Source organism: Heteronotia binoei, chromosome 18 (genome assembly GCF_032191835.1).
Source record: "Heteronotia binoei isolate CCM8104 ecotype False Entrance Well chromosome 18, APGP_CSIRO_Hbin_v1, whole genome shotgun sequence".
NCBI classification, from domain to species: domain Eukaryota; kingdom Metazoa; phylum Chordata; class Lepidosauria; order Squamata; family Gekkonidae; genus Heteronotia; species Heteronotia binoei.
Genome location: NC_083240.1, coordinates 23,023,585 through 23,047,025, shown reverse-complemented (window position 1 = coordinate 23,047,025; position 23,441 = coordinate 23,023,585). Strand labels below are relative to the sequence as shown.

Here is a 23,441-nt window from a genome sequence, read left to right as displayed (position 1 = left end):
TAAAATGTAATTTTTACAAGGGCATTGGAAAACCACTAGAAAGTCACTTCTGCTTCCTGGAGCTTAGAGACACTCTCTGTCCTCTCCCCCTCTGTGTCCAGAGAAAACATTTTCCCAGCAAGCTGTCACATCAGGTGTGTGTACAGTTGCCTTGCCGCAGAATTTTCACTTAAAGCTAAATTCCAGGGCAGACTTGGAGGGTCTTGCACAGAACTGGAGGAATTCCGAGGGAAGCAAAAAGAATGTCCATGCCTAGCACATTCCCCCTCCTCCAGGAGGGGAGGGGTTGCTGTCCCTAGGTATACAATAGCTGCTGCTCCACCTCCCCCCCCTCATCTTGCTGTGAAGCATATCAGTTCTGGACATTTTAAGCAGAAGCTGTGCTATGCAGTATTGATACCCATCAAAAAGGGAGCAAAATCCCCCACCCCTGAACATATTAATTGCCTTTCTACATGAAACCAAAGAATCCATCTAATCCTTCTTTTTAAAAAACAAAACACATGTCTTTGGCAGCAGGGCTTTTTTTTTTTTTAGCAGGAATGCCTTTGCATAGTAGGCCACACACCCCCGATGCAGCCAATCCTCCACGAGTTTACAGGGCTCTTCTTACAGGGCCTACTGTAAGCTCTTGGCAGATTGGCTACATCAGGGGTGTGTGGCCTAATATGCAAAGGAGTTCCTGCATCAAAAAAAGCCCTGGGCAGCACCCTTTTTGTTAAAACAAAAAAAATGCAATTGTGTGTAATTCAAGAAACATACCTCTCTGAGCATCTATAGAGTGCCTTTTCTTTACTCATGAGCAGTGGCATCCTCTCCCTCAGATTTTGGTTTTCCTTTCAGCCCAGTCCTTAATTGACAGGGCTCCCAATTAAGAACAGTTTAAAATAATCTGGGAATATTTTAAATTCAGGTCAGTCCTCTTGTCCTGATTGTAACTCATTGTACTTGATCATAAGAACATAAAGAGCAGCCCTACTGAACTATACCAGTAGTCCATCTAATCTAGCATCCCGTTTTACTCATTGGCCAACCAGTTGCCCCAGGGATGGGAGAGACCCAGCACAGAGGCCTCCCTTGCTGCCATTTGCCACTTCCTGCCTTCCTGTCACATGGAGCCCTGAGGTCCTTGCATGACCTTGTTCACATTACAGCAAGCTACCCCCACCACACAGCTGCCCCACATGTAGCAATGAGGGGCCTTTCCAGCTATTTGCTTTCCCCCAGACCCAGTTGGCAAAAGTCACGAAACAGTGAGGCTGCACTGAAATGTAGTCACTGGGAAAGAATTAACCTGAATCTTACAAGTGGCCTTTTCACGTAAGAACCAAGATCTATCTACAACAAGTTTCTGTATATGACATCAGGCAATGATGTGCCTTTAGGAAGGTAAGAATCACAGCATATTGGTGTGGGGAGGGGGAGTAACCCTTCCCTGCTGTTTCTCCCCAGGATCTGATATGCAGAGATGCAGTGCCTCGATATACAGAGGTTCCACTTCACTGTCCAGGCCCTTAGTCACTGATATTGACCTTCCACAAATTTGCTTAATCTTTGGTTGCGAAGCTTTCTATAAACACACAGCTTTAACCTTGTGCGGGGATGAACTCGATAAGTGAATGAGACGTAGTATGAAGCGGTTGCAGCTGTTTACCAGAACATTTTTTAGTTTACTGAACAAAGTTTGGGTCCAGTGGCCCCTTAAAGACCAACTAAGTTTAATTACGGCTATAAGCTTTTGTGTTTAAACTTGGCGTATAAATTTTGGCCGTAAAGTTACTCCCGCCGAGTAACTCCAATGAACATCACCTTCTCCCCTTCTTTTTCAACTCAAGGCTGAAGTGTTTTGCCCTGGCCAAAGAGTGCAGAGGGAAGGCAGAGGCCAGTTCGGGGCAATCTCCATGGCATAAACCAGGAAAAGGCGCATGAATAATCACTGGCTCACACAGGAAGTGACTGTGTGCACCTTTCATTCTGGAGAACGTGTGCCGTGAGCAATACCAGAGTTCCTGCTTTCATTGAGGGAGATGAGGTCAGAGGGAGGCTTTCCCTTTCCCTCCTTCTGCAAATTGGTTCCTGAGTCATTCACCCCTGGAAATGTTGCCATTGAGGTCCAACCATTACCAGGAACAGCCTGAGGAATGTTTGACTTGACCAGCCGGGGGTGGTTTTGCAGGCACAGCTGTAACTCATTAGCGGAGCACAATCCTGAAGAGGGGTATCTGTGGCTGCAAACAGGACCAACATGTTCGTTTATTTCAGAAAATCCAGGACAGGCGTCAAATCCAATCCACACTGAGAACTAGCACACAAATAAAGGAAAAGTATATTACCAGAAACAGTTGGTGGAACCTGGGGTGAAGTGACACATTTTCAAGTGCACTGCTGATGACTTCTATACAGTGCCGGATTAAATCCTGTGGAGGTCCCTAGGCAGTCAAAATCTTGGGAGCCCCCTCACAAATTATCTCAGAGTCTGAGAGCCCACTCTGCTGCCCGTGGCCCCCACTGCAGCCACCTTCTTAAAAGTCCCTTTGACAAAGCTGCAGGGGAGAGGCAGAGAGAGGCAAACTTGGTGACAACACCAGCAGCCGCCATACCAAGCAAGTTGGGCAAAGAGCAGCCCAGTTGCTTGGCTGCATGTGCAGGCTGGCAGGGCTGCAAGCAGGAGGAAAAACAGGGGGGGCGGGGGGAGAAGCCGGTCCAGGGCACCTAAAGGCGTGGGGGCCCAAAGGCCAGTGCCTACTTGGCCTACTTGTTAATCCAGCTCTGCTTCTATATTTTCCTCACTCGGAGAGTTGGGCAATGAGAGCAGAAAAATAGGCTGCCAGCCAATCAATGCAGCCAGCTAAAGTCGCACGTCTCTGTCTCCTCCCCCACAGAGGCTATATTATGTGTAGTTAAGCCACAAGAATGCTACACTTCCTGGCCGGCTGCCCTCGCTAAGCCTCATCTCTGGATTTTCATTTACCATCCTGAAAACACGCTGATTATTTTGTAGAGATGAAAATATTAGATTAAAAAAAATAAAGGTAAAGGTAGTCCCCTGTGCAAGCACCAGTCATTTTTGATTCTGGGGTGACGTTGCTTTCACATTTCAGAAATATTAGATATTTTACATTAAATAGTAACTGCCAGTGTATTACTGTACTTATGAGGCCCATTTTGTACCCCTGTTCAGGCTGCACCCTGTGCTCCTATCAACCCAATTTAGTTCTACCACTCCCAGAGCACTTACCGTGGCAGAAAAAAGTTGCTTTCTCACCAGCAACTGCACCCCTGACCGTGCTAAGCATTCCATGGCTTGCAGTGGCAATGGTCACCCATTGGATGATGCTTATGACATCATTGCAAAGGATACCAACAAGTCCTGCCTCTCTCAACCTGCACCATTTGGAAAAGTTTAAAATCCCTCCCTGTCCTGCCATTTATTTATTTATTGCTGCTCTTCTTCAGAGGCTGTGTTCAGACCTACAGCATATTGTGCCTTGGTCTGTTCCCAAAGAGGCATCTCTCTAGAGAAGCAAGGTTTCCTTCTTGATATGTGGGGACTGAAGCCCTGGGCAGATGTTAAAGCTTAAAGACGCTGTGTGTGCAGAGACGGAAACAGGAATGGATGTTGGTCTTACCCCCAATGCCTGCACATTCAGCTGAACTTCAATGCGCATAAATTCCTTCACACAATCAAGCGCTTTTCACAGCTTTCACAGCCACATAGAAGAATATTTGCTTGTGTGAGCATAGAGCTCACTGCATCCATTCTGCTGAATGTGTGGATGTTTGGTGTAGGGATCCACAGGGATCCACAGCTGCATTCTCACCCTCCTCTGTGTGTGCACGCAGAGAGCTTGATTCACATTGCCTGTAAATACATGCACCAGACCAACATTTTCTCTGCGGTCATTTCCCTGCCCAGGGAACTCCGTGAAAAGCAGTCCAGTGATGGTTGTGGTGGGGAGTGTTCAGGAGACATCTCAGTGCCCTCAGCTAACTGGAATTTTCTCTTTGGAAGAATTCCTGAGAATTAAAATGCCCAGACTGGATGGCCCAGGCTAGTCCAATCTTGTCAGATCTTAGTAGCTAAGCGCAGGGTTAGACCTGGTTAGAATTTGGATGGAAAACCACCGAGGAAGGCCAGGGTTGTGATGCAGAGGGCAACGTTGCCAAACCTCCTCTGAACATCTCTTGCCTTGAAAACCTATGGGTTCCCATAAGCAGAGGTTTTTTTTAAGCAGGAACTCAGTTCCAGCTGGCTTGGCATCAGGGGGTGTGACCTAATATGCAAATAAGTCCTGCTCAGCTTTTTCTACAGCTTTTTTTCCATTGTGTGACACAATGGTGTGGCCTGATATGCAAATCAGTTCCTGCTGATCTTTTTCTACAAAAAGCCCTTTGCGAAACAATGGTGATGTCAGGGGGTGTGGCCTGATACGCAAATGAGTTCCTGCTGGGCTTTTTTTCTACGCAAATGAGTTCCTGCTGGGCTTTTTTCTACCTGCCCATAAGTAATCATTAGTTTTAACATAGAGAGGCTCAGGCTGCTGCTGCTGCTACTAACTTTGAGTGTAGTGTCTTGTGGGGCGGGGGCTGCTTATTCCTGTTTAGAAAACAACAATTAGTGAAAGGATATGAATTTGTTTAACAGGATCTTGGGGAGGTATTGGTGAAGCACCAAGAATCCACTTCTACAGCACTAGAAATTCTTCCACTAATAATTATTGTTCCATCTGGCAGAGCATACGAAGGATCGGATTACTTCAGTAGACATATAGAAGACACTGCCTTTGCAGAGAATCTTAGAGTGCCATCTGAAGAACACTGAGTGAGCCCTGTTGAATAGACTTGAGTAAGATTCTGAGTAGGCCAGCATTGGAACTCACTGTCACATAGAAGAACTGTGTAGGAAAAATTTCCTTAAACTGGTAGGAAATCTTTATCCATTTTCAAGGTTTGCCAAACATATAGCAAGGTTCTTTTGAGTTTTCCATAATTTTCCTGAACAATTTTTGCTGCAGTCAATAATGAAAGCTTCCATTTCCCTCCTTAGAAAAAGACTGATAAATATGTGAGCTCTCCAGATAGTACAGACAAAACAAAAGCCATGTAATATACCACCAACAGGGGATGGAGGGTAGGGTTGCCAGATCCAAGTTGGGAAACTCCTAGAGATTTGGAGACAAAGCCTGGTGCAGACAGATACCTCAGTGGGGCCCACTCTCCAAAGCATCCATTTTCTCCCAGGGAACTGATCTCTGGAGTGTGGAGATGAGCTGTAATTCTGGGGGATCCCCAGGTCCCACCTGGAGACTGGCATCCTCATTACCTTTTATTAAGAACCAATGCAAATAACACCAAACAGTGGGCCAGCTCTCAAATTCTCTGGAGTTCTCCATCAGGCTGGCTGTGAAAAAGGGGAGAGGGAGAGGGGGAAAGAAAGATATCACAGCACATTATCTTGTGATCTCTTTGTCAGCATCTTCTGTGGAATGTTCTGCTGACTTCAACGGAGACAGGGTGTTGCTGTTATCAGGTTGCTCCCTTGGCATTCTGGGAAGAAGAAGCAAAAAATTGTGCCATCCAGTTAAAGTATCCCTTTCTCTATTGGCCAAATTCTGGCCCAAAGTAGAAAAAAAAAATAGGTAGTTGCTTTGGTCCATTGCAAAATCCAAAATCCAGGTTGTATGGTCTCAGAGGTGTAGAATACATAATGCAATAAACATAACTGAATTTCTTGGGGAAAATCTCCACCTGGAGTCCTATAGTTTTTAGCCCATTTTTATTGCATCTGATACTTTGTTAACAGTAACCTTCTGTTCTTGAAGGACTACCTGATCTGGAGGAAGAGTTTGGCTACATTCTTCTGCAGAAATTCCTATACATCTGAGGAGGTGAGGGATTCAGCCATATAGCAATTGGCCTCATAATAATCAGAAAAATTGATGTTGATATTTCAGAAGCCTTCCATGGCAATCATCCCTTGTATTCTTTAATATCAGAACCTGTTCTAATTTATGCATGTTTGCTGGCACTGTGCCTCTTTTCTGTGGCATTTTTAATTTAGGCAATTGGGTCAGTTACCAAAAAAACAAAAAAATTCCCCCTTCACTTTCTATTTGATAAAGCTTGATTGCCTTTTAGATTTATATAGTAGTGTGTGTACCTTGATTTCTAATCTCTGTGTGTGTGTTCTTTATGGCTAAGGCATTTGTTCCAAAGAAACTGGTTAATGTTTGGACTGATAAATGTCTGTGGAAGATCAGCATCAGTTAAAAAGGGAGGGAAAATGATTGGATCAGACTCTGGAGATAGGCAAGAGCCTATGGCTTCTTGCTGTGCCTGAGGCTCTTGGGTGAACTCCGGGTACTTGAGCAGCAGACGGAGAAAGGCTTCTGCATGAGACGGCTGAGGACCAGGTAAGATTCAAGTAGCCAGCCAGCCTGTATTATAGCAGTCTGACCAGAAAACTGTCAGATAAACAACACGGGGTAGGGAAAGCCAGCAAATGTCTGTTTTGGCAAGATTCCATTAAAAACACACCAGATATGGCCCATAGCCATCACTCTGGCTTCATGCTGTCTAAATTCAGTTTGACCAGACTCCTCTAGGCTCCGCTGGGTGCCAGTTGGCCTTCAGGAAATCATTATTGCCCTTTACCATACTTTATAAAAGAACAGAATCAATAGCAAAGTGTCCCTTTCACTTGAAATCCATAATGGAAAGATAAGGAAGGGGAGGAGATCGGGAGAGTGCTACAGGGAGCAGCAGGAGGAGTGGAAATGCTTGGGCAGCTAGGCAAGAAAACGAAGGCCAGCACGCTTAGCTCATTAGAGGTCTGACCCTATAAAAGGCAGACAGGATCCCTCTGGGGCTTGCTCCTGGGTTGTCTTTCACAGCGCTTTGAACAGGGGAGCTGGTCTTAGGAGTTCAGCACGGGAGGTCAAGGGGCACAGGAGGAGAGAACCCCGTAAGTCCGAGTTTCCCAAGAAGGGGCTGCACATCAGTGAGGAGGGTGGTGTCCTGCTGTGTCCTTCCTGTGACAGAAATCTGCACTAGTCCAGGTAAGCACCCTATTTTGTTCTGAGGTGCCTTTAAAGACTGACGAATTATGAAGGTAGAAAGCCATCAGGGGAATGGGGGTCTATCCAGTGTTTTGCAGAGACTGCCACATGTATGATTATCTACTCACCGGGTGCATGCTCACTGTGTGGAGCTCTTGGCTCTCAGGGAGCAGGCTTATTCCCCTGAGGCTAGGGTTACTAACCTGGAGATGTTGAGGCAGAGAAGGAGGTTTGGGGAAGAGACCTTCGGGGATGTATCAGAACATTCCCATTCTTGTGCTAACAGAAGACTGGGGAGTAGCAAATGTTACACTGTTTGTTTGTTTTTTTAAAGGGGTTGAGAGAGGAACCAGGACATTGCAGGCCAGTCAGTGTGGCTTTTTTCATTGAAAAAGCCCAGCAGGAACTCATTTGCATATTAGGCCACACCCCCATGCCAAGCCAGCCATAACTGTGTTCCTGTGTGTTCCTGCTCCAAAAAAGCCCTGCCAGTCAGCTTCACATCTGTCCCAGGGAAATTAATAGAGACTGTAGTCAAACATAGAATTACTAGGCACAAAGAAAAACAAAACCTGCCAAGGAAAAATCAGCATGACTTCTGCAAAGGGAAGTCCTGCTTCACCAACCTTTTGAGGTTCTTTGAAAAAGTGAACAAACACGTAGACAACGGTGACCTACTAGATGTTATATACTTGGACTTTCAACAAGCTTTTGACAAGGTGCCTCACCAAAGACTCCTCACTAAACTTAGCAGCCATGGGATAAGAAGATGGGTTCTCTTATTGGTTAAGAACCAATTGGTTTAACCAATCTTTAAAAATTGGTTAAATGACAGGAAGCAAAGAGTAGAAATAAATGGACAATTTTCACAATGGAGGGAAGCAAGCAGGGGGATACCACCAAGGTGGGTATTAGGACCTGTACCATTTAATTTATTCATAAATGATCTGGGACTAAGGGTGTGCAGTGTAGTGGCCAGGTTTGCAGATGACACAAAAATATTCAGGATGGTGAAAACCAAGGCTGGTGGTGAAGAGTCCCCAAAGGATCTCCACAAATTGGGTGAGTGGATGACAGTGTGGCAAATGAAGTTCAGTGTTGGGAAGTGTAAGATGATGCACACTGGGACAAACAAATCCCAACTTCAAATATAGGCTAATAGGGTCTGAGAGGGAAATAGCTCTCAGGGCCATAATGATAGGTCAATGAAAGCATCAACTCAGTGAGAACTCAGTTCTTGCTTCAACAGTGTTTGAACGGAACCCGGTTCCACCACCTTCTTCCTGCTGAGAATTTCCTGGCGTTCTTGGGAACTCTTGCTTTGATCCAGAGAAACACCAACTGCCAGCCAACAGATCCCTTTTTGAATCACCCAGGCCAGACACCTTTTTATCCGAACCTCCCAGCTAAACCGGAGCCATGGCTTCCCAGATCCGCCTGAATTACCACCAAGACTGCGAAGCGGCCATCAACCGCATGGCCAACATGATGTTTGTTGCCGGCTACATCTATCTCTCCATGTCTTCCTACTTCGACCGTGATGACGTTGCCCTGCGCAACGTTGCCAAGTTCTTCCGGTCGCAGTCTCATGAAGACCGGGAAGATGCTGACAAGCTGCTTTGGTACCAGATCCAGCGTGGTGGCCGAATTTTCCTTCAAGATATCAAGAAGCCAGAACGTGATGACTGGGGCACAACTTTTGATGCAATGCAGGCAGCCCTCCAAGTGGAAAAGAATGTGAGCCAGGCCCTTCTGGACCTGCACCGCCTGGCAAACAACCATGGAGACCCCCATCTCTGTGACTTCCTGGAGACTCACTATCTTGATAAACAAGTCAAAGCGATCAAGGTCCTGGGTGACTATATCACTAACCTCCGGCGGATGGGAGCATCCCAGGGGGGACTTGGAGAGTATCTCTTTGACAAGCACGGCCTAGAAGAGAGCAGCAGCTGAGTGTGGCATGCCTCCCCCCCTTCATATTCCTGGGCGCACCGCCTCTGTGAACCCACAGATTGTACCCACCGCCATCACAATAGCCGTGCCCCAGTCAAGGAGGTTGCACCTGCCAACTCTCAATTGGCATGCTTCCAATAAACAAGGATTCGCCAGTTTAAAAAGAAAGCATTGATTCAGTGTGCTGAAGCAGAGAAAAAGTCAAACTCTGTGATAAGGATTATTAGAAAAGTTATTGGTAATAAAATGACCGATAGTATACTGCCCCTGTATAAATCTATGGTGCTGCCTCGTGTGGAATACAGTGTACAGTTCTGGCCATCATATCTCAAAAAGGACATCACAGAGCTGGAAAAAGTGCAGACGAGGGGAATCAAGATGATTAGGGGGTTGGTGCACTTTCCTTGTCAGGAAAGGCTGAAGATGTTCCTGAGACTTTTCAGTTTAGAAAAGAGCCAATTAAGGGGAGAGGGGAGGGGAGAGACAAGAAATAAATGTATATAAAATTATGCATGGGTGGAAAGAGTTGACAAACAGAAATTTTTCTCCCTCTCACAAAATACTAAAACTTGAGGGCATCTAATGAAAATGATGGGCAGTAGGTTCAGGATAGAGAAAAGAAAATACTTCTTCACACAGAGTGATCAAAATGCAAAATTCACTGTCAGAAGAAGCAGTGATGGCCACAGGAATAGACACCTTTAAAAGAGGATTAGATTCATGGGGGAGAGGTCTTTCAGTGTCTACTAGCCATGGTGACTGAGGGGAATCTCCACATTCAGAGGCAGTCAGCCTTGGCCTCTATGCCGTTGTTGGTCCTCCAGATTGACTGGTTGGCCACTGTGTGAGACAGGATGCTGGACTAGATAGACCATTGGTCTGATCCAGCAGGGCTCTTTTGATGTCCTTACACTTCCTTGGGGAACAAAGTTATGAGATGGAGAAAATGAAAGTGTGTTGAGTGAGCAGGGATTATGACTCTGCAATAGTGCCTTGGTGCCTCAGAAAAGCCATTTTGTACATGCAGTTGAAGAAGTGATGGGAGGAGGCATATTTTCTTGTAAGTTACCCAGAAAGTTCATATGCATTTATATGCTGGGAGGGGAAGGTGTAGCAGCATGAACCAAAACTCCAAAAACCGGAAACTTTGTTATGTAAGTAGACATTTACTCAAGACCAGCTCAGTATTCCCTTACTGCTGGGGCACAGGGATCAGAGTGAGGCCAACCACCACTGACTCCACCACCAGTCCATCTGCAGTCCACTCACTTGTGAGTGCTTTGCCACTGGCCTTCCTGGCTGCACATGATGTTGCTGTCCAGCGCTGGCTGTTGTAGCATTCCAGCTGCACAGACTGCCCAACACAGCTGGAGAAAGGGCATAGGGCTGGGAGGGTTTGCAAGTGGGTGCAGGAAGAATGCAAAGATGGGAGGCATAAGTGGCAGGCCTGGTGGGGCACAGGAGAGAGCTCCTGGTCACTTTCTCCCCAGCCCTTCCCAATCTTGGATCAAACTCTGCAGTCACTCCAATGCCACTTCTAACCTGAGCTGCCTCAATCCAGTGCCCTGCGCAGAGCACCGGGGTTGCAAAGCACATGACCACTGCTGGGAGCCAGCTCTCCTCAATTACAAATGGAACTTGCTTCTGTATGAATTAACTTCACAGCAGATCCTCAAAGTATCTGAGCCCTGACCTGGATAGCCCAGGCAAGCCCGTTCTGGTCAGATCTCAGAAGCTAAGCAGGCCTGATGCTGGCAAGTATTTGGATGGGAGACCTCCAGAGAATACCAGTACTGGGAGGCAGAGGCAGGCTGCATTAAGCTGCTTGCCTGAACTTCCTCCAGCAGGAGTCGCCAGAGGTTGCTATGACTTTCAAGCACAGTCACACACACACATAATGCGAAGAAAAAGGAAACAAAGTATTTGAGAAAGTGCTCTCAGACATGGGCATCTTTCCAAGATCTTTAAGATTTATCTAGAGAGAAATACAAGCAAAACTCCTCTGCCCGTTTGGAGGGCTAGATTCTCTCTCATTTCATCTACCAACCTCAAGCCTTTCCTGAACAAGTAGCAATTATTTCGGAACTGCAGCCACGCTAGTTTCTTGTAGCAATGCAAATCAAGTGACACCTTTAAGACTAACCCAAGTGTATCCCAGGAGAAGCTTTTGCCTGCATCTGAAGAAGTAAGCAGGGCCGGCTCAAGACTGTCTGGGACCCTAGACACAGCTAACTTCTGGCAACCCCCGCCCCCCCCCCTTGCACTGATAACATCACTGAGTCACATGGGGGCACCCAATTCAGTATCCTCAGAAGCCCAGCGCCCTAGGCAATTGCCTAGTGGCAATGCTGTCCCGGGAAGTAAGGACTGACTTACGCACATTTGTGCTAGAATAGACTGGGTTAGTTTTAAAGGTGTTGCTTGATTTCTTATGTCACTTGGATAGAAGAACTGCTAGTTCCCTGGAAGGAGAGAGAGTGCACCCTAGTGGTTTGTGAGAAAGCCTAGTAGTGATCACTCCAGAACCCTCTAAGGAAATCACTTGGAGTAGGCAGGTTGCCCAAGAATGAAAACAGAAATCGTTATGCACGTTACACCCACCCACTCTCTTTCTTTTTGAAACATTTTGATAGGTTCATCTAGATTTCATTGAAATCTCTGGAGTTTGATATAACCGCACAACCATTCAACAGGTACTTCTGCAATGATGCCTTGCCTTCCCTCCCCCCCAGTAACGGTGGATATGAGAGGCTTTCCAAGTGAAATTCCTGGTGAGCCAAAAACTGGAAAATGCAAGAAGCTAGGGACTCCTTTCTACTGACGCTGCCTTACCCCAAGTGAAGCCATTGGTCCATGAAAACCAGCATTGTCTGCACTGAGCTGTGGCAGCTCTCCAGGGTCCCAAAGAGACATCTTTCACATTGCCTGCTACCGAGTTATTCTAGCTGGAGATACTGGGGACCTTCTGCATGCAAATACAGGTGCTGTGCCTCCAAGCCCCTGGCTCCTGCTTCAAAGGCCTGTTGCTCTAAAAAGTCAGCATTTCAATTCCCCACTTTAATTTAGAGTTGCCAACCTCCAGGTAGTCACACAGTATGAAAAGCCACAAAGTCTAAACCAGGGGTACTCAAACTTTTTAAATAGGGGGCCAGTTCACTGTCCCTCAGACTGTTGAAGGGCCGGACTGCCGTTACTGTACAAGGCTGCGGGCCGTCAGTTCTCTATCTTCTGCATTTCTCTCCCTTCCCCACACCACACACCCCGGCCTGGGAACTCACCTCACCTCAGTATCACCTCACACTCTGTCTCCGCCGCCTCAGCCCAGTGCCGGAAGTGTGCGTTGCTAACACGAGTTTAGGTCGAACTTCACTTCCGGTCTGATTTTGCCATAACCCGGCAGCCGCATAAACGTCCTCAGCGGGCCGCATCTGGCCCGCGGGCCGTAGTTTGAGGACCCCTGGTCTAAACCATAAAGTTTTAAACTCATGTTCATTTCCAAAATAGTTTCAGAAGCTTAGGAAAAAAAGAGAAAAAAAAGAAAAAGTCAGTTTATATTACCTGAACATGTATTCAAATTCATACATTATTGTAAGCAACATTCTGTTATTACCACCATTTTAGGATTCCAAGCAAGAATACATACACAAAGGTTACATACAAAAAGTTCCATTGACAAATATTCCTTTCCTCTGTAAGTTAATACAAATATCTATTTGGTCAGTTCAGTCGAGGAGCAAGAGTATAAAAATTCATTCAGCCGTCAATACGCCCATTCCAGATAGTTCAAGATGTTTCAATGCATGTCTTCTTCGGTTACTGGCTGCTAAATGGAACTCGATTTCAATTCTTTTTTGCACAGACACAGCTTTGCAGATGAATCGATTGGGTAGTGGCTGGAGATCTCCTGGGATTACCACTGATCTCCAAGTGACAGAGATCAGATCCCCTGGAGAAAATGGCTGCTTTGAAAGGTGGATTCTGTGGCATCAGACCCCGATGTAAATCCCTTTTCTCCCCCAAATGTGCCCTCCCCAGACTCCACCCCCCAAATTCCAGGAATTTCCCAACTCAGAGCTGGCACATGCTCTTAGGGAATGTCAGACCACTGAGTATTAAGAACAGCAAAAATTGAGTCTGTATGCTTTCAAAGACCATATGACAAGCAGAGAGTGAACTACCTCATACCAAATCTTCCCAGGGGTGGTTTGTGCATGCCCACACAAATGCCCTTCCCTTTAAGTTCATCTCTAGGGTGAAATTGTCCTCCGTTGAGCACTCTGAAATCTTAAGTTCTCCATCAAGGACAACATCCGTTTTTAGATGTGTGAGAAGACATTTGTTCTCCTGGAAAGAACTTGCAAGGAGCAAGAAGTTCTGCCAAGAAGGTCAGTGCCTCTTTAAAAACAAAAGGTACGAAATATTGACCACACAGATTGCAACCTTTGAATCACTCAGTCATAACCTTCTGTCCTCAGACAGGATATCCTATACCTAGACCCACCCTGACAGGTACCTGCCTAACCAGTTTGGGATGGAGATTTCAGCTGCTTTGTGCTGCTCCTAATCACCGCCATTTTTTGTTCTCTTTCTTTTAATTGTGTCTAGTGAGTATGTTTTATCTTCCACCAGGGAGCAAAAAGCAGTGTAGATTCTCCCCTCCTGTATTTGATCCTCACAATCACAACAACCCTGTGAGGTTGGTTAAAATGAGAAAGTCACCTGGTAAGTTTCCACTGGCAGAGCATGGATTCAAATGCGGGTTTCCAAAATCTTAGACTGATGCTCCAACTACTATACCATTCTGGCTTTTTAAAAGGGTATGTGACTCACCAGTTTGATAGGTTTCAAGTTAAACCTTGTGTTAAAAGCCACAGATTAAAAGAAATGTCAGAGGCACGGGAGAACATCACAATTAAATATGAAAAAAAAATCGAGCATGATATGCTGGAAATACGAACTACAACTAGATATACATAAAAATGCTGTCAGGAAGCAGCTGACTGATGTTGACCCCAACAAGGGCCTTTCTCAAGACAAGTGAGAAGCAGAGATGGTTTGCCATTGTCTTTCTCTGCGGCATCTTCCTTGGTGGTCTCCCATCCAAGTACCAACTGTGTTTACCTTCTGAGAGATGACCAGATCAAGCTAGACCATTCTGCCTTCCTTCCCTCATTCAGTCTCCATGCCCTGTGGTTGGCCCTCCAGAGGAACTGGTTGGCCACTGTGGTCACAGGAGGATGCTGAACTAGATGGACCGCTGGTCTGATCCAGCAGGGCCATTCTTATGCTCTCCTACACAACTAGATAAGCAACCATAAAGATAAAGACCACCAGATAGCAGCCATAGTTAAACTATCAGATTTCTTGTAAGCATTCTCATTGAGGATGGAAGGAGGAGGAGGAGACTGGATTTATACCCCACCCTGCACTTAGAGTCTCAGAGAAGCTTACAATCACCTTCCCTTCCTCTCCCCACAGCAGACATACTGGGAGGTAGGTGGGACTGAGAGAGCTGTGAAAGAACTGCTGTTGAAAGAACAGTTCCAAGAGAACTGTGACTGGCCCAAGGTCACCCAACTGGCTGCATGTGGAGGAGTAGGGTATCAAACCTGGTCTGTGCACTTAACCACTGCACCAAAGTGAACAACTGGAGGCACTGCCAGCTGCAGCACTAGGGAGGGACTCTTGTTACTGGACATTCAAAAAGGAAGTACGTTTGAATAGGTGATCAGGTTCATTCCCTCCTGCCTCATTTTTTCATAGTGAACTATAAAGAAGCTAACATGACAACTCCTCAACCATCCCTCTAGGCATCATCCATGACTTTTGCATTTTTTAAAATTATTATTGATTATTCTAGGGCCAGAACAAGCTTCAGGCACTTTGATTGCCATCCCAAGCAATGGCTTCAATGGACATAGAAGGTTGTCATTCAGCTTAGGATGGCACTGTTGCAGATTCAATCATGACCCTTACCTTGCCCACAGACATTGAGTTTGCTTAAAATTCTAGGCACCTACATACACCCTTCCTTGGTCTTTATTTTAACATGTCATCAAAGAGAAGGGAGAGTGCCTTCACTTACAATTTTTATACTTCCTGGTGCATTAATGAATTAGAAAGTGCTTTAACTCTTCTTTTAAACCAGAGGCTTAAAAAAAAATCCTAGATTTTTAAAAAACCAATACATAAAATTCCATCAACCCTCCCAGAAAAAGGGCCCCCAATGGCAATTAGGTTCACTGCTGCTTTATAATAGCTCATTAACAAGAAGTTTTATGATTTGGAAAGCCCTTTGTATATATTGTTCTAGTCATTTTTATGTCATCCCTGTAAGAAAGGTCATTTTTATAATCCATCCTTGTATAGTCACTGTTTTTATTACCATCTTTACAGCTTGTTCAAGAAAGCATAGTGTAATTCATGGCTGTTAGCACAGACTATGGATCAAGTAAACATGGTGGAGGTTTCAAAACCCAAGTGGTGCAGATCACTCGAGGAAGTAAGCCAAACCACATTTTGTGATGAAAGCTACAGTATGGACTATATAGCGAAGGAATTAAGAATACAGAAAACATCTATACATTTTACAGAGAAGGACTAAAGACAGCCATAATTTGATGGATGTAGTTTCTCTCACACATACACAAACATGTGCACATGATATTGTTGTTTCTTCCCAACTCCTTCAGTTGCTGCTCTGTCACGTAATAGCCTGTTTTTTTAAGAAGGTGAAGCACCGCTTTAGCCATTTAACTTCCTTCAACGAATGAGCTCATCATCGGCCCTTAGTTAAATGACTGATTATAATGGGAATCAGCATTGCTGATGCAACTTGTAAACCAGCAAAAGGAAAAGCAGGAGGGGCTTTGGTGGGGGAGGCACAAAACCAGTTTTCAGTGAGGGACAGCAAACAGCACTTCAGGACAAACACCTGAAACTGCCATAAACCAGGCATTCCTCATGGGATTTTTCTGAAATGTGGTCAGATTATGTTCCTTGGCAAGGTAGCTTCTCAGTGCTAAATTTCATATTGACAGCACGAATGATCTTACGTTCATAAAGGATAACATGCTCGTAGGGTGTCATAGTAGAAAATGGAAAAAATAAATAAATATTGAACTATCTGTACTTCACTTTTCTACTTGGAGTGTATCTAAATGGCCTTACAATAGAATCAACAACATACAAATAAACCAATAAGCAAATAAATGGTACCTGTCCAAACTGTAGTTGATAGACTCCTTGCAAATAAACGGGACTTGTCCAAACTGTAGTTGATGGACTCACTGGCAGGCTTGTTTGAAGACACAGGCTTTGTGCCACAGGTTCCAAGAATCTGGGGTCTTTGCCCCTCAGCTCACATCTTTGGCTGTGCCCAAGTTTTATGGCGGTGGAAAGTGCAGTCAAGCCACTGACAATTTATGATAATCCTACAGGGTGTTCAAGGCAAGATATGGACTGAGGCAGTTTGCTATTGCCTGCCTCTGCGTAGCAACCTTGGACTTCCTTGGTGGTGGCCCACCCAAGTACTAACTAGGGATGACCCTGCTTAGATTCCTAGATCTGATGAGACTTTATAGGGTGCCTGAAACACTGTATAGAGCAGGAGCGGCCAAACTATGACTCGGGAGTCACATTGTGGTTCTTTCACACATATCATGTGACTCTTGAAGCCCCCACCACTCCATCAGCCAGCTTGGAGAAGGCATTTCTCTCTTTAAACCACTTCTCCAAGCCAAGACTGTTGGCAGCTTGGAGAATGCATTTAAAGTTAAAGCTACTTTCTTTCCATCTCTCTCCCCATCTATTTTCTTTCCTTCCTTCCTCTGACATTCATGTCCTACAGCTTTCAAACATCTGATGTTTATTCAATGTGACTCTTACGTTAAGCAAGTTTGGCTACCCCTGGTATAGAGTGACCTGACAGAAAGACAGTTTTCGGTTCTAAGGAATTTATGCCTTAACATCTGATATGAGGAGACAACAGAAACAGTCACAGATATTCCCAGGGAGGCTTCATATCAGTTATAGGTAGGGATTAGAGGAATGAAGAAAAGGAGAATGGCAGTGCTAGGTTTCCAAGGGACAATCTGGAGAAAGAGGTGCCTATTTTAATAGGAAAACAATAACATTTTTGTCCTTTTTTCGCTCTCCCTACTTGCTTTATAGTTGACATTTCTAAAGCATTCACACCAAAGGGTAGGTCGACCTCAGTTTCGCATGGTTAAATTTATTTATACCCAAGTCTCCGTGATCTGCGGGTGTGTCTTACGTTTGCAGAGCAAGTGAGCACACTCAGGTCTTCTTAACCCGTATTCTGCCTAATCCTGAATATGCACTTTTGCTTTGGACTGGGGGAGGTGACTATCTGTTGTATATGTGATCAGATATATGTATAAAGTATGGTGTTCCTGCCTGGCTCATTGGAGCCTGTAGGACTGAGCTTGGGGACTCGGGAACAATAGGCAGCAGGATCCAAATCCCTGCTGCCCTGCTCCAATCACAGGCTCCCTGCTGGTTTGAATGGCCCAATAGAATGCTAGCGTGGGAACTTTGACTGTATATACAGTTGGCCCTGTTGGCCCAGTCTTCAGTCCTAGAGCACAGCCCTATACTATGCTGTGATAATAAAAAGAGTTGTGATCACTACCACCTCGCCTTTTCATTGCTATATCTCATCCCTCATTCTTTGCAAGAACCTCAGTGGAAACAAGTCCTTGGTGGTCATCAGGGTTTGGGGTTTTTTGTAGCAGGAACTTCTGTGCATATTAGGCTACACCCCCCTGATGTAGCCAGTCCTCCAAGAGCTTACAGTTGGCCATGTAAGAAGAGCCCTGTAAGCTCTTGGAGGATTGGCTACACCAGGGGGGTGTAGCCTAATATGCAAAGGAATTCCTGCTACAAAAAAAGCCCTGGTGGTCACTAGGAATTGACCAACATGAAAAGACACCAAAACCAAGGAAGGGAATGAGGGTACATGATGACATGCAGGGCTAACTGGACAAAATATGCAGACTGGCTGGCACCAGCATCTGCCCTGGGCAGCAAAGTTCAAGGGGCAGAGGCCATGATGCAAGGTTGGGCTTTCCTGGCACGTCCCGCTCTCTGTATCAATGGAAAGTGAGCCTGGAACCCTCAGCAATTTCACAGAGGGTTGTACATTTTCCTTCACCTTTGCCCTGGGACATTTCTGCAGCACCCTAAGACAGCACAGCCCCTGGAGCTAAAGGGATCAATCCCAAAGATGCAGTACCAAAAGAAATAAAAGGATGCATGCAATCAGTGGCTCTTTGAAAGAGTTTAACTGAGCTTGATCTGACCGTGCTGAGGGCTATTAAGTTCAGGAGCTTTAAAAAGAGCCAGATCCAAAGCTTGTGTGAGAGAGAACTCCAGGTTACAGTGCAGAACCTCCAACTAGCTCATTGTGTTCTCTGGGGCTCTCCTGTCACCTTGGAAACAGGAGACTATTTCCATAGTGTGCTGTTCTAGCAAATTACTCCTCTCCCTTTTCCCTAGCTGCCAGGACGACGTCACTTCCTCTTAGCCCTTCCACCCGGAGGGAAGAGAAAGTTGCAGGGACCGTGGACCATTGTGGATCTGGGGCCACCCATAAGCAGCTCTGTGGTTTCCAGAGATGAGGGGTGCATTTGTGTGCATGCTAGTGCTGTCCATTTGGAATGCAGGTCGGTCTGCTGATCACACAATGGGCAAACAGGAATGCAACATATGCACCACTGAGGGCTTTTGACCCCCTCTGCTTTCCATGACCCAAGAAAAGTCCCCTCCCTCATTTGCAAGGCTGTCCTTTGGGGACCAAAAGCAAAAGAAGAAATCCTGCAGGTTTTTACAAGCAAGCAGAAGAAAGAATTCTGGCAGGGGGAAGCTTTACCGATTCTGGACAGTAAGGGAGGGAACTGAACCCCTCCTCCTTCTGCATGCACCCTCTATACCAGCAAGGAGGAGAAGTCTGCGTGCCGTCCTTGGCATCTGCTTGCACCGCATGTGCTGGGCTGAGGCCCTGGGCTAGGAACCCAGGGCGTGCCTCCACTGCCCTTTCCACCTCTGAGATTAGAAGATAAGGGCCACGATCATTAACATTGCTTGTAATTATTATATGGTCTACCTATCTCCTGCATTTTCATTCCACCCTTCCTCCAAGGAACTCGGGGTGGCAGAAATGATTTGCCCTTCCCCGGTTTAGGCTGAGCGAGAGTGACTGGCTCAGGGTCACCCAGAGAGCTTCATGCCAGAAAGGGGATTTGAACTCGGGTCTCCCAGATCTTAGTTTGATCCTTCTAGCCGTGACACCACCATCACCACTGATTCTCTAATGATGTTTTCCTGAGTGAGGAGGCAGGGGGAAAGGCACGTTTGGCCTCCTTGATTGCTGAAAAGAGCAACTGTCCTGGGAGACTGGTATTCAATGAAAGGTTATTAGCAGTTCTGGTATTTCTTCAGAATTCAGGAGAAACCAGCTCAGCTCCCTCCCTGGCGGAGAGGAAAGGGGTAATGGGGGTCACATGGCATCAAGAATGCTGCTGACAGCCATGTGATTTCAAAATCTCGTTAGACTGCCCTAGAGGAGAGTTTGCCAGGGCACCAGAGAGGACCGCTGCTGTTTCCCTATGGATTTTACCTTTCTCAGTTTAACTAGATGTCTTGCACGTACGTCTGCTGTTATTCCAACCGCAATCACAGTGAATAGTTGTTTAAATAATTATTGTGTTTGTACCAATGAAAGAAAAATGGGATTGGGCTGTGGCCCAGTGGTAGAGCAGCTGCTTCGTTATGCAGTCCCTGGGTTCAATTCCTGGCTTCTCCAGTTAAAGGGATCTGGTAGTTGGTTAAAAAAAACCCTGTCTGGGACCCTGGAGAGCACCTATAAGTAGACAGCCGTGACTTTGATGGATTCAATGTCTCACTCGCTAGAAGGCCCCTTCAATGTATTCGAGGAAAGAGAGAAGTTTGTATGGGCCCAGTGCTTTCTAATCAGTTTTGCTAGCAACCTAGATTGAGATCAATGTTCTTCAGTCTTATTTCATACATTTATTTGTATTCAGATCCAGAGTCTAGTGTTATCTACATATCATTTCACGCTGTGAGGAAATTTCTTCAAGAAAATTGATAAAAAGATGAGCAGCCTTCATACATGCTGGTTGGCACCAAGGGCGGGGGGAGTGTTAAATTATAATTACTTCTTTTAATGAAAGCAATTTACAGTATCATGTCAACTTCTAACATCTACCAGGGATAAAATAGGAAGTAATTTGCCCATTTTCTCTATGGGTCTCGCATTTTATAGCCTCTTGATCCTGCAATTGTCCCCCCCCCACCCAGCCACCCACCCCCGTTCTCATCCTCCTATGTCTGCAGAATGAGGATCTACTCATTGCATCTGAAGTAGTCCATTCTAGTCCACAAAACTTTATAGTCTGCAATAAAATATCATTACATCTTTAAGGTGTCACAAGACTCCCACATAAGTTTGTTGAAGCAGACTAGGATAGCTCACCTTCTGGAATTCTTTCCATCCTTCATTTAAAGAAAAGCTTTGACCAGTAGCAGCAGAAAAAGGTAATACTGGTGGGTGGTAGGGAACAGTGGCTCTCCAGATGTTTTTTGCCTACAACTCCCATCAGTCCCAGCCAGCGTGGCCAATGGCTGGGGCTGATAGGAGTTGTAGGCAAAAAACATCTGGAGAGCCACTGTTCCCTACCCCTCTAGGTCAGTGGAACACCCTACCTCAATCTACTGCTTCAGCGAAATAGATGGCAACAAAGGGAAGTGTCATAGGACATTCTGCTACATGTGCAAATCCTAAACAGCATAATCCTAAACAGAATTATGTCCTTCGATAATCATTGATTATAGAGCCCCGTGGTGCAGAGTGGTAAAGCTGCAGTACTGCAGCTCCCTGCTCACAACCCGAGTTCAATCTCAGAGGAAGCTGGGTTCAGGTAGCCGGCTCAAGGTAGACTCAACCTTGCATCCTTCTGAGGTTCATAAAATGAGTACCCAGCTTGCTGGGGAAGATGTTTTCACCCCACTGTGAGCTCCCCTGGATGCCTGCATTTGGTTCAGCAAGACCAGCATGTATGGTATCCAGCCCTTTGGGAGCAGGGGGACCAGGCTGCTGGATGGGGGGGAGGGATGAAGGAGCCAGAAGACTGAAGGCAGAGGCCAGGGGCCTGATGTCTGCAGCATCCTGGAGTGGCATCTGAGTCAGCAAGTGGAAAGGAGGAGGCCAAGCCCTGGAAGGAGAAGGAAACACGCACAGCATTGGCTGTTGCAGACAGGCTAGCTCTGCTTCCAATGAATGCATTACGCTTTTTTTTAGAATTGACAAGCAGTCACACAGCAAGTCGGCATTCCTGATTTTGCTGGAAGGCTTACTTTCCTGGTTTTCCTTTTGACACATGCGAGAGCACCCTGCTGGGTGGCAGCCAACCTGGCTTCCCACTGACCCGCCTTTGCCCCAGTAGAGGCCATCGGGAGGGGAAGGGGAGGGTGTTACTCTGGCCTGCAGTCTTCTCCTCTGCAGTCTGTAAGTGTCCTCTTTTGGCTTCGAACAGCTGGGCATTCAATACGAACCCTCCCCCTGCCACATGCTTACAGCTGCGGCATCTCCACTGCCAGAGCAACAAAGGCATCACTTCCGGGGTCTCTTGGGGGCCTGCAAGGAGCAGCTGCCTTTTTGCATTGCCACGGGAGCATGGGCACCCATGCATCTCTGTCATCGAGCAGTGGTTCTTAGGGTTGCCAGACTCCAGGTGGGGCATGGAGATCTCCTGCTTTTACAACTGATCTCCAGTGGGCAGAGATCAGCTCCCCTGGTGAAAATGGCTGCTTGGAAGAGTGTACTCTATGGCATTGTACCCTCCCCTCCCCAAACCCCACCCTCTCCCGGATCCACGCCAAAAGCCTCCAGGTATTTTCCAACACAGACCCGGCAACAACCCTAGCTCCCTTACAGCGCTGCATTCTTCCAGTTGGATGGAGTAGTTGGTCCCTTGGGCCTAGCTTGCAGTGCTATGCTAAGCAGAATTACACACCCTTTGAAACTATAGTTGCCAATACTGGGTAGGGAAATTCCTGGAGATTTGGAGGTGGAGGGAGGCTTGCTGGGAAGGGCGGAGTTTAGGGAGGAGAGGGAGCTCAGCAGGGATCATGCGAAGCCACAAAGTCCACCCTCGGAAGCTGCCATTCCCTCCAGGGGAACTGATCTCTGTGGTCTGCAGATCAGTCCTAATTCTGGAGGTGGGAAGCAAACTGCACTTTGGCTGGCCACTGCTGGACAGTCAATATGAAATTAGGGGTGCCAGCCTCCAGGTGGTAGCTGGAAGTCCCCTGGAATTACAGCACATGTCCAGACAACAGAGACCAGTTCCCTTGGAGAACATGGGCACTTCGGAGGGTGGACTCTAGGGCACTGTACCCCACTAAGTTTCCTGTCTTCTCCAGACCCCATTCCCAAATCTCCAGGAGTTTCCCAAACTGGATCTGACAACCCTAAAACAACTATCTTACTAAAGATTGAGAGATCACTGATCCTAAAAAAAAGATATTTCAGTTCTCTCAGACTGCAAAGGGAAAAGACTAGGACTGAAAGAAAAATTGCAGGGGTTGTTGTAGGTTGCAAAGATGTCATCTGGCTGGAAAGGCTTCACTGCTGATCTGACAGGGAAGCAGAGGCTAGGGGCTTGTCTGGAAAGCAGTGGCAGACTGGCTTGCCCAGTGGCAAATGGGCCCCTGATGAACTGGGCCCCCTTAAACATTAGACAATATGTTTAAAATGCTAATGGCCTTTTAGTAGCTTGAAAATATAATGAAGTTCCAATATAATAGAAGTTCTTTATCTCCTGACAATCAATATTTTTAGACCCAGTCCGCCACTGCTGGGAAGTCTGGGAGTGGGCTGATAAGTTTTCCTTAACACTTCCTTAAAAAAGAGGAGTGTTGATCCTAGAATGTTTTTCTTCAGGAAATTCATCCCATTGCACAGTAAAATATTGTTTCCTTGGTAAACCTTACACTGGCCAGTGAGGTAGACCATTGAATAATAATCTTTAGAGGCTTTTTCATCGTACAAGTGGCGTCCCAAGCATTTCAATGTGTTTTGTTGGATATCGTTCTTCTCGAGGGGTGGCGACTGAATCAGAGACTTCTGGTTTAGGACAACCCTGGGGAATGCAAATCCTCCTTTATTCTTATCCCTGTATGCTTATCATATGGCTAAACATTCTGCCAAAAAGGGGCACCCAGAACTGCAGGCGATCTCATGTCTGGGGGGTGGTGAGGGAATTCTAGGAAACAGATTCCAGGCTGTTGGGGGAGTTGGGAGCACTAAAAAATTCTTTCAAGTCTTTTATTATCCCGTTGCTGGATAAGATTCCTGGTTGCACAAATAAAGCCAGGCTTGATTCCCTT

At 46.1% G+C, this 23,441-nt stretch overlaps 2 protein-coding genes across 5 annotated transcripts in view; both read left to right on the top strand.

Annotated features, from left to right (window-relative positions):
* The first annotated feature begins 6,264 nt into the window (after positions 1 to 6,264).
* Positions 6,265 to 9,270, top strand: LOC132587400 (ferritin heavy chain A-like). 4 transcript variants are annotated; one of them, XM_060259709.1, is made up of 2 exons: positions 6,265 to 6,413; positions 8,435 to 9,270. In XM_060259709.1, exon 2 carries the CDS (start codon positions 8,478 to 8,480, stop codon positions 9,009 to 9,011), a length of 534 nt encoding a protein of 177 aa, XP_060115692.1. In that variant the 5' UTR covers positions 6,265 to 6,413; positions 8,435 to 8,477; the 3' UTR covers positions 9,012 to 9,270. The 4 variants fall into 4 exon arrangements, with proteins under 4 accessions (XP_060115692.1, XP_060115693.1, XP_060115690.1 ...); XM_060259710.1 differs by having other exon boundaries at positions 8,308 to 9,270; XM_060259707.1 differs by lacking the exon at positions 6,265 to 6,413 and adding an exon at positions 6,594 to 7,058.
* The window catches only part of ERRFI1 (ERBB receptor feedback inhibitor 1), a 37,988-nt gene continuing 21,239 nt past the window's right edge, over positions 6,693 to 23,441 (top strand). Inside the window, exon 1 of the mRNA XM_060259701.1 lies at positions 6,693 to 7,058. The gene's annotated coding sequence lies outside the window, so the exon portion shown is untranslated. The remainder of the gene's footprint in view (positions 7,059 to 23,441) is intronic.